This window comes from Danio rerio, chromosome 23 (genome assembly GCF_049306965.1).
Source record: "Danio rerio strain Tuebingen ecotype United States chromosome 23, GRCz12tu, whole genome shotgun sequence".
NCBI lineage: Eukaryota > Metazoa > Chordata > Actinopteri > Cypriniformes > Danionidae > Danio > Danio rerio.
In genome coordinates, this window is record NC_133198.1 from 49,485,001 (window position 1) to 49,495,492 (window position 10,492).

The window sequence follows — 10,492 nt, forward strand, 5'->3', positions numbered from 1 at the left end:
CAACATTAAATCAACCCACTAACAATCACTCAGATCACCATAGCAACCAAACATCAACGGTATATCAATGTATTAACAACAACTCGGAACCCCTTAGCTACCAGATAGCAACCATTTAACGAATACTCAGAACATCTTAGCAACCACTATATCAACCCACTAGCAACCACTCAGACCACCATAGCAACCCTATAGCAATTGAATATCAGTTCACTAACACCACCGCAGATTACCACAGCAACCGCCTAGCAACTGCATACTATCAATCACTACAAACTACTGAAACAAACAAGCAACTGTCCATCAATCCAGAGACAACCAGTCGGAAAACCTTAGCAACCAACCAATACAGCCTAGTAACCATATAACAATCCTCTGACAACCGCTCAGTACACAATCACAACAACACAGCGACTGTTTTAACCCACTTACAAGACTAAGATCACCATAGCAACCATCTGGCAAGCGCATAGCATCAACCCACAACAAACTACTGCAATCTCCATGACAACCACCATGCAACTGTTTATCAATCCATTAGATAACCACACAGCAAACCTTAGAAACAACATAGCAACTGCATAGCAACCAATCAGTACACTCTGCTAATCATATATAAATCCACAGACAGTGACTCAGTTCACCAGAGTGAGCATACAGAAATGCAGACGCAAACACACACATGCAGACATGCAAACTCCCACACTCCCAATCTCACACTCACACACACACACACACACAAACTCCCACATTTCCAATCTCTCACACACACACACGCACATACATGCACACACACACAAACTCCCACATTGTCAATCTCACACACACACGCGCATACTACATGCACACACAAACACAAATTCCCACATTCCCAATCTCTCTCTCTCTCTCTCTCTCTCTCTCTCTCACACACACACACACATACACTCACACACACACAAACTCCCACATTCCCAATCTCTCTCTCTCTCTCACACACACATACACTCACACACACACAAACTCCCACATTCCCAATCTCTCTCTCTCTCACACACACATACACTCACACACACACAAACTCCCACATTCCCAATCCCACACACACACGCATACATGCACACACACAAACTCCCACATTTGCAAGCATAGAAACTTAAACACACGCATACATAATGCACACACCCAAACACACAAACTCCCACATATTCAATCACAAACACACGTACACATGCATGCACACACGCAAACGCCCACGTTCCCAATCACACACACTCACACAACCGCCCACAATCCCAAACAAACACACACATTAGAGAGAATAACAGTTATGGCTGTAAATATCTGTGTGTGTGTGTGTGTGTGTGTGTGTGTCATCAGTGTGGGCAGTGTAGAGCTCCAGTCTCCATCTCACATACACAGACAAACAGCACAGAAACTGATCCAGGGTCAGTCAGCACTGCCTCCATCACAGCACCACTCTTCATCAGCGCTCGTCTGAAACTGACCTCTGCTGCAGCTCTAGAGGAAACACACACACACACACACACACACACACACACCAAACACTCTTCAATCTGCTCCTCGGGCTCTCCAACAGATCTTACAGCTCACAAATCACAGCAGATGCAGAGCTGCTACAGCTAATACCCACTGCCTGATTTACACTGCTGCAATATCTCAAACTCTGTAGTTGAACTGCACTTTCAGAAACTTTTAGATGGATAAATGGATGGATGGATGGCTGGATGGGTGGATGGCTGGATGGATGGATAGTACATCATCTAATAAGCATGTTTCTAGTTTGAATTAGCACATTGTTAACATGTTTCTAATATAAATTAGAATGTTTTGAGTCTGAATTAGCATGTTGCTATAATGTTTCTAGTATAAAGTAGCATGTTAATAAAAATGTCAGTGTTATGTGGAGTTATCTAATTTTAATGGTTTTACCCAAGAATTATAAAGTAATTTACAGGCTTTATCTTAAAAATGTATTTGTTCTGTAATGTATGCATTTTTAATCACTCCAGCAGGAAATTTCTAGCTTAAATTAGCATGTTGCTAACATGTTTGATATAAATTAGCACGTTTTGAGAATGAATTTGCATGTCAACAAGTTTTGAGTAGGAATTAGCTGGTTTTCATGCATAAATTAGCATGTTGCTAACATGTTTCAAGTATGAATTAACGTTTAGAGTATGAATTACCGTTACCATTATTATGTTAATAACTTTTAGAATGTTATGTGGAGAGACTTAGAAATGTAATTTTAATAGTTTTATCCCTAAATTCAACACAATCTCACGGCAGTTCGTAACTTTTTGATTTAGTAGCTATAGCTGCGTTGACACTGGACTTTTCTCCCCATAGACTTCCATTCATATGCACGCGAATGCGTCAGACTGGAAATGTTGTGCGTCAAGTTTCGCAGGTTGCTGCGGTGCAAAGTTCAAGCTTGGTGAACTCTGACCTGCGAAACCGCATCACTAGACTGCATGAGACCGGCGTAGGACCGGCGGTGTTACACTAGCATGTTTCTAATTTGAATTAGCATGTTAATAAAATGCAGAATTTTATGTGAAGAGTTCTTTTTAAATACTTTTACCCATAAATGATATGCTAATGTACAGTTTCTATCAATAAAAAGTATTTTTTTCTGTAATTTATCTGTTTATTATATAATTTCAACATGAATTAGCATGTTTCTAGCCTGTCTTAGTATGAAGTAGCATGTTGCTAACATGTTTATGTTTAATGCAGAATATCTGTTGAGAGTGGAGCGCCTTAGAAACGTACTTTTAACTGTTTAACCGTATATTATATGCAAATGTATAGTTGTATACTCTATTTGTGTATTTTCCCATCCCTTGCTTTAGGTTATTCATGAGTTCTGCAGTCATACATTGCTGTACTGTATGTTTGTGCAAGTGTTGTTTTCGCTCAGGGTTTTCCCGCTCCTGCGCGCTGCGTTTTCCCGCCTCCAGCCGAGCTCGTGTCTGCGCTTCTGCAGCTCCCGCGGGGGCGAGCGTGTATTTTTGGCGGGAATGCCTCGCGTTTGACAGCTGCCGGTGGCGGGAACGGGCTGCCCCGGAGCTCTCCCACGCCTAGACGATTCACCGGCTCTGAAGCGACAGAAATGTCACCAAAAACAGATGAATCACGTGCGGAGAGCTGTCACATGCGCCTCGAGGGTACCCTTATAGAAAACCCCATATTTGGTCTTCCGGAAACACAAAGCTGATACTGATTTGCATGTTAAGTGGGTCATTCGCCTGTTTCTGCCTTCATTTATTCTGCCTCAAGATGCTCCAAACCTCTGTGAGTTTTGCTGAACACAAAAGAAGATATTAAGAAGAATGTCTGGGCCATAATGCAAAGTAATTAGTTACTGTACTTTAAATTAGTTATCTGCTCAAAACGTAAAGTAAGGTCTTTAAAGTAAAGTTCAGCTCATTTAATCACAGTTACTTATTATAAACCTCCTTAAATACAAAACACAAACTCAACAGTTCTTTATTATTCAATTTTTAAAAGCATGGTAATTGTATTTTTTGATATAGAAATATTTTTGCAGAATAATAAATGCAACTTTCTTGTAAACAAATGAAGACAACATGAAATAATCAATAAAGAAATTAGTTCATGACAAGATATGGTATAAATTCAGAGAGTCGAACATGTAAACATATATATTTATCTAGATGATATACATGTATACGGCTTTATATCTATATAGACCAGGGGTGCCCAAACTCAGTCCTGGAGGGCCGGTGTCCTGCATGTTTTAGTTCCAACCCCAATTAAACACACCTGAAGCAGCTAATCAAGCTTATTCTAGGTATACAGAAACTTCCAGGCAGGTGTGTTGAAGCAAGTTGGAGCTAAACTATGCAGCCCTCCAGGACTGAGTTTGGACACCCATGCTCTAGACTAATCAATCTAATCTATATAGACCATTTCAGCATGGTGATGTCATTGGCTCATCAATATTTCCTGCTTGTTGTCAAACTATTAGGTTAGGACCATTGATATTGTTTATATCCTCAAAAAGATTTCTACCAGGGGTGTCTAAACTCAGGCCTGGAGGGCCGGTGCCCTGAAGAGTTTAGCTCCAACCCCATAGATATATACACTAGATATCGCATAAGGACCCTGAGCATGCGTCAATAGCGCCGCCACATTGGTACAGTGCTCCCAGGACAAGTGTCATTCAACCGCACTAGTCAAGACAGTGTTATTACGTGAAGATGCGGGACTTTAGCGCTGTCTACGGGTGTAGTAACGAGCAAACAAAGAAAACAAAGCACAAAGGCAGAACATTTCATAGGTGAGGTTTAGTTTTTTACGTTTTTGTATGTTCTGAACTTTTGTGCTAATCAGGTAACGTTATTGATGATAACAGTCACTTACTGCATTCAGCATACGGCAAAGCAGCAGCAACTCACACTGAACACTCGGCTTATGCTAGTTTTGTTGAATAAAATCAGCAAACAATGCAAAAGAAATATGACAACGAGATGCTGCGCTGCCAGAAACGTGTATTACTGTCGGCTAGTGAAGGAATCGTTCATAATGGAGATTCATTCAAAAACTAATCACTCCCTCCGTCAGTATGAGCAGTGAAAGCAGGAGAGGAGCTGTGTTTCAGGACACGATTAGATCACATTTAACCTGGAGGGTGGATAGTACATTTCCACACACACAAACATGAGCTTTTTATCAGGAATGCCCGTGCGGTCACTGATCCATCAATGTAGAAAAGTGATATAAAATTATAATTTTCGTAATTTAAAAAAGAAATTTAGCACACTGACCACTGGGAAATCTCCCGATCACAGATATATGTGTATATGTGTAATTCTCTGGCTCTGGATGGTCACAGTCCTCCACTGCACCTTGGTCCTACATTCATTTCAAAGGAGCGCTACCCTGTACTAAAATGGCGGCTCTATTGACGCATTCCTTCCAATAGACAACAACAGGGCAGGCGACATCTAATGTATGCATCTATGCTCCAACCCTAATCAAACACACCTGAACAAGCTAATCAAGCTCTTTCTAGGTGTACTAGACACTTCCTGGCAGGTGAGTTGAAGCAAGTTGGAGCTAAACTCAGCAGGACACCGGCCCTCCAGGATTGGGTTTGGACACCCGTGCTCTACACAGTACTCAGCATTTTTAAAACTATTTTAAGGTCAAAATTATATATATATATATATATATATATATATATATATATATATATATATATATATATATATATATATATATATATAAAATATTTTTTTTTGATAGTCTACAGAAGAAACCATCGTTATACAGTAACTTGCCTAATCACCCTAACCTGCCTAGTTACCCTAATTACCCTAGTGAAGCCTTTACATGTCACTTTAAGCTGTATAGAAGTGTCTTGAAGAATATCTAGTCTAATATTATTTACTGTCATCATGAGAAAGAGAAAATAAATCAGTTATTAGAGATGAGTTATTAACACTGTTATGATTAGCAATGTTGAGGAAATCTGCTCTTTACTAAAAAATAAACAGAGGGTGAATAATTCTGACCTCAACTGTGTAATATATATAGCACTTTACTGTGGGGCGACACCGTGTGGCTCAGTGGTTAGCACTGTAGTCGCACAGCAAGAAGGTCACTGGTTCGAGTCTCGGCTGGGTCAGTTGGTGTTTCTGTGTGGAGTTTGCATGTTCTCTCCATGTTGGTGTGGGTTTCCTCCGGGTGCTCCTGTTTCCCCCACAGTCCAAACACATGCGCTATAGGGGAACTGATGAACTGAATTGGCCGTAGTGTACGAGTGTGAATGAGTGTGTATGGGTGTTTCCCAGTACTGGGTTGCAGCTGGAAGGACATCCGCTATATAAAACTTATGCTGGACAGGTTGGTGGTTCATTCCACTGTGGCGCCCCCTGATTAATAAAGAGAATAATCTGAAGGAAAATGAATGAATAATTGTTTTAAGTTGTGTTTCTATTTTATTGTATTTTATGTGTGTGGTGTTCAGTAATCTGAGTTTAAATGTGCTCTTCGGTGTTCACCAAAAGAAAGAAAAGGCAATAGACTGCGTGCATGAACTTAAAACAAAACCTGGGTCACTGTAACCCAATATTGGGTCAAATATGAATTTTTTATTCAGTTTTAAATTTAATTTAAATAACATTTTAACTACTGTTAAAGTAACTATTGTTAATTAAAATTTGAACTTTTGGGTTTGTCCATATTAGAGCATTGGGTCCAGCAATATTTTAGAGTGCATATTCAGGCATAGTTCACCCAAAAAACGAATATTGTGTCATACTCACCTTCACTTGAGTATCACCTTCACCTTTGTGTTTCCTAACTAAAGATGATATTGACATTTTATATTATATTTAAAAATGAAAATGTGCTATTTACTCTCCCTCAAGTGGTTATAAACCTTTACTCTGCTGAACACAAAACAAGGCAGTTTGAAGAAACCCTTGACTTCCATCATAGGGAAAACAGATACTATGCAAGTCAATGGTTACAGGTTTTCAACATTCTTCAAAGCATCTTCTTTAGAGTTAAACAGAAGTAACTCATAAAGGTTTTGAACTAGTAAATGATGACAGAACTGCTTTTTGGGGTGGATTATCCCTTTAGGGTTTATTTTTCCGAAAGCAGAATGCATGGTGAATATGAGTTTACACTCACTAACTGAATGGATTTATCTCGTTTCACACAGCAGTGCAGCACATCAGGATGACACGTGCATCCAAACACCCTCGCCATCTGAATGAGCTCTCCACAGGTGCTGCAGGCTGGATTCTGGCAAAATGTTATTATCAAAAGGCCACCAGAGAAACTTTATGACTCATATCTGAAAACACAGAGGCATGCAGCTGCAGCGCAACTGTGCGACACGGCTCATCAGCGGCTCTGGAGAAATCAACAGTTACATAACACACACACACACACACACACACACACACACACACACACACACACACACACACTCACACTCACACTCACACTCACACTCACACACACACACACACACACACACACACACACACACACACCATATAATAAAATTCATTTAAGGCACGCTTTTAGCTTATGATCGAGATCTCTCGGCGTTTGCATGCAGATGTGTTTATGTAACACAAACTCTGGGCGACGCATAACTGTGGTATGAAAAGTGGACAAACGTGAAGCTCATCTTCAGACTGTTGGACTGCTTTAGCATCACATTTATTGCATGCAGCGCGCTCAGGAAGGCTGTGTGCATGATGTGTGTGCGTGCATGATGAGTGTGTGTGTCGCTGTCCGCGGTGCTGAAGCATCATCTGCAGATCAGCCTCCGCTAAACATCAGGAAACACCCAGAGTGCTGCACATCAATGCGACGCAGATGCAAAAACAGATGCTTGACATAATCAGTCTAGATCTCTGAATGCAAGCCTCTGTTCTCAGCCTTTACGGCTCTGTTATGTGCGCTGCGCCGCTGCAGCCGTTTCCCGCGGATCAGCTCATGTGTTAAAAGTCGCTCTCCCCCTCGCACTCCTCCATAATGGCCGCCTGTCATTCACAAGCGTTTTTCCGCAATGGTCTTCAGGAAAGTCTCCGCTACGTCACGCCCCTGTGCCCATTTTCGGAGGGGAACCCCGTCACATCCTCTGCCCATATTTGGGCAGGAGCCGTCCAGAGTCAGCACACGGCGGGGAATCCTCCTGCCGACGTAGATGAGCGGGGGGCGTGGCCTCGGCGGAGCTCAACAGTATAAAAGAGCGACGAGGAATTCCGGTAAACGAATCGACGGAGAGCAGAACCTGAAGGAAACCAACAGCAGCTCCGAGGAGAAAAAAAAGGGGAATCCCACAATCATCACCTGAAAGGATTATCTATTCCCTAAAGTGGATTTTGCTCTGTTTTGACCTCCTCATCCTCAACTTCATCATGCTGAACACCGTGGACTTCAGCGCTCTGGATCTGCTCTGCGCTCAGACTCTTCCTCAGCCTGCGCCTCACTGCCAACCTGATGCTGGTGAGTACATGATGATCACATTTAATCATCTATATACACTCATGTGTCCTCAGCTCATCTGTAGATGATGGCTAATATAGTGAGGAGCAGATTTAATGAGTGTATTGATCAGTTATTGGAGCATCAGTGTGATGTGCTGCTTATGTAACGCTCCTCTCCTCCTCTTCCTCCCTCAGCCTGCGGTTTGCTGAAGCCCAAAGCGGAGCCTGTGGACGCCGGTTTCCCGGACTGCTCCTGCGACGGGTTCCCGCCGTCTCCGCTGACCTACACCGGCAGCTTCTACACGGAGAGCGGGCCGTGCAGCACCGACGCGCTCCTCAACATCCTCACGGAGATCGTCGGCATCTCCGACAACTTCTGCGGGAACTCTCGCGCAGGCGCGCTGTCGCGGCAGGAGTCGCTGCTGTCCACCGGCAGCTCTCTGGGATCACCGGAATCGCTCTGCAACGACTCGTCTGACGAGTTCGCGGACACGAGCGCGCAGCAGCTTGCGTTCCCCGCCATCAAGAGCGAGTTCGGGAGCAGCTGCAGCGGAGGAGACCTGTTTGATGGGTTCTGCACTTCCTCTCACGAGCCTTCAGATCTGGATGACATTATTGATCTGCTTTCTCCACTCGGTCCTGAGACGGACTCGGTTTTGGACACTTGGATCAAGCAGGAGCCTCTAGACTTCCAGCTGCCGGTGGCACCGGCTCCTTCACACGAAAACAGCCTTTACATTTCGTTTCCTAACGCGTTCGGACTCGCCGACGCGCTGGATTCCCTGCTCGCCACGAACACGCACGCGCAAAGGAGCAAGCCGCGCGCTAGGAAAGGCGCAGCCCGCGAGAAGCCGTTCTCCTGCCCGGTGGAGAGCTGCGAGCGCCGCTTTTCCCGCTCCGACGAGCTCAACCGGCACGTGCGCATCCACACCGGACACAAGCCCTTCCAGTGCCGCGTGTGCCTGCGCTGCTTCAGCCGCAGCGACCACCTCACCACGCACATGCGCACGCACACCGGAGAGAAGCCGTTCTCGTGCGACGTGTGCGCCCGCCGTTTCGCGCGCAGCGATGAGAGGAAGCGGCACATGCGCGTTCACCTCAAACAGCGCGAGCGCATGCAGCAGAAGACTGAGCTCCTCGGCGCATGCGCGTTCTCCCTCGTCTGAGCACCGGGACTGCGCTTTGTGTCCCGTTAAACCCGTCTGGGGAAGTTTAAGGCTCGAGCGCGGCTCGGTTGAAGAGCCAGAGCAGCTCAGCGGTCCGGAAACCGGAAGAGTCTGAAGTTGGTCGAGCATCACACCTGTGTTGTTAAGAACTTGGCATGCTGATGATTAAAAGAAAACAAAACGAACGCTGATTGGTTGTTTGAGAGGCAGCACTTCCGGTGGACAGCACCTCAAAGACTACAGCAGTGATGGAGAAGCTCAGATGTGGATTATCAGTCTCTGCATGTCTCGATGTAAACCTGTACTTGTCTTACACTGCTGTACCGCGCCGGCATGCGACATGTGTCATCTCCAGTCTTTTACCTTGTCGTATTTTGATACATGACTTTATAAAGAAGAGAAGAAGAGCTCTATATATTTGTACGTTATTGACTGTAATTTTTGTATTGGTATTTTCAGGAGATCTCCGATTATCTATCTTATAGATTTGCATTAAGTGGCTGATTGTATTCCACTTTCGACAGTAGAATGTGTTTGGTTGGTTCTTGGGAACCTGATCGCTGTAAAGAGTCAAACTTCAACATGGTAGTTGAGTTGCAGTAGCACATTTACCTGTGCACATTCACCTGCCGGCCTTCTGGCGGGTCCATATTATTGTCTTTATTGGCTTTGAAAACTGTTCTTGTGCAATGAAATGCCTTGTGGATATTTGAGGCTACTGAATGTTTCAAATAAAAACTTATTTATTGACATTATTCTCAGCCTTCTGTGTGTTTGTGATGAGATCTGACTTCCTCTGGACACACCCGCTTATGATTTATTAATGCAGATTTCCACATGCCACAATAGTGTTGACAACAATCATTTTAAAGTGTAAGCCACAATAAAAGGGGGGAAATCCAGCGCTGGTGTAATGGAAACGATTAAAAACATCATGAGTAATCTATTAACAGATTACATTTTCACAGTAGAAAAAAATAACTAGATAAAACAGCGCAATATGTTTAAAACTAAAAACAAAAATACATAAAGAGAAAAACAAACTAATAAATAATCAGTGAAACTCAAATAAAGAGAAACTTAAACATTTTGGTTTTGTTGTGTAAAAACAGAGAAAAATAATAGTTCTCTTCATTTATTGCAGTGGTTAATATCTGTTAATTTAGCCATTAAAATTATTTTATATACAGCTAAAGTCAGAATTATTATCCCACTTTTGATTTTTTCTCTTCTTAATATATTTCCCAGATGTTGAACAGATTCGGGAAATGTATCACAGTATGTCTGATAATATTTGTTCTTCTACAGAAAGTCTTATTTGTTTTATTTGGGCTAGAATAA

At 43.0% G+C, this 10,492-nt stretch overlaps 3 protein-coding genes across 6 annotated transcripts in view; 1 reads left to right on the forward strand and 2 right to left on the reverse strand.

Annotated features, from left to right (window-relative positions):
- The window catches only part of fhip1ab (FHF complex subunit HOOK interacting protein 1Ab), a 446,377-nt gene that overhangs the window by 299,581 nt on the left and 136,304 nt on the right, over positions 1–10,492 (reverse strand). The window lies entirely within an intron of this gene.
- cyp17a2 (cytochrome P450, family 17, subfamily A, polypeptide 2) overlaps positions 1–10,492 on the reverse strand; it is a 38,190-nt gene that overhangs the window by 12,002 nt on the left and 15,696 nt on the right. Inside the window, exons 1-2 of one of the 4 annotated variants that reach the window (XM_073938749.1) lie at positions 2,885–3,147; positions 1,398–1,500 (exon numbers count right to left, since the gene is read on the reverse strand). The exons of 2 other annotated variants lie outside the window; for them this stretch is intronic. In XM_073938749.1, the coding sequence (XP_073794850.1) occupies positions 1,398–1,466 (69 nt within the window). In that variant the 5' untranslated portion in view covers positions 1,467–1,500; positions 2,885–3,147. Of the gene's footprint in view, positions 1–1,397; positions 1,501–2,884; positions 3,148–10,492 lie in introns of those variants that run through there. One more of the 4 variants, XM_073938748.1, reaches the window with a different exon arrangement.
- Positions 7,784–9,906, forward strand: egr4 (early growth response 4). Its single transcript, NM_001114453.1, has 2 exons — positions 7,784–8,004; positions 8,181–9,906. The coding sequence occupies exons 1-2, from the start codon at positions 7,917–7,919 to the stop codon at positions 9,149–9,151; spliced, it is 1,059 nt and encodes a 352-aa protein (NP_001107925.1). The 5' UTR covers positions 7,784–7,916; the 3' UTR covers positions 9,152–9,906.

What these genes read in the sequence shown, in the direction of transcription:
- egr4 (NM_001114453.1), top strand. Translation starts at nt 7,917, where the DNA reads ATGCTGAACACCGTGGACTTCAGCGCTCTGGATCTGCTCTGCGCTCAG. An exon ending in TCACTGCCAACCTGATGCTG is followed by an intron (nt 8,005 to 8,180) that starts GTGAGTACATGA and finishes TTCCTCCCTCAG; the next exon opens with CCTGCGGTTTGCTGAAGCCC.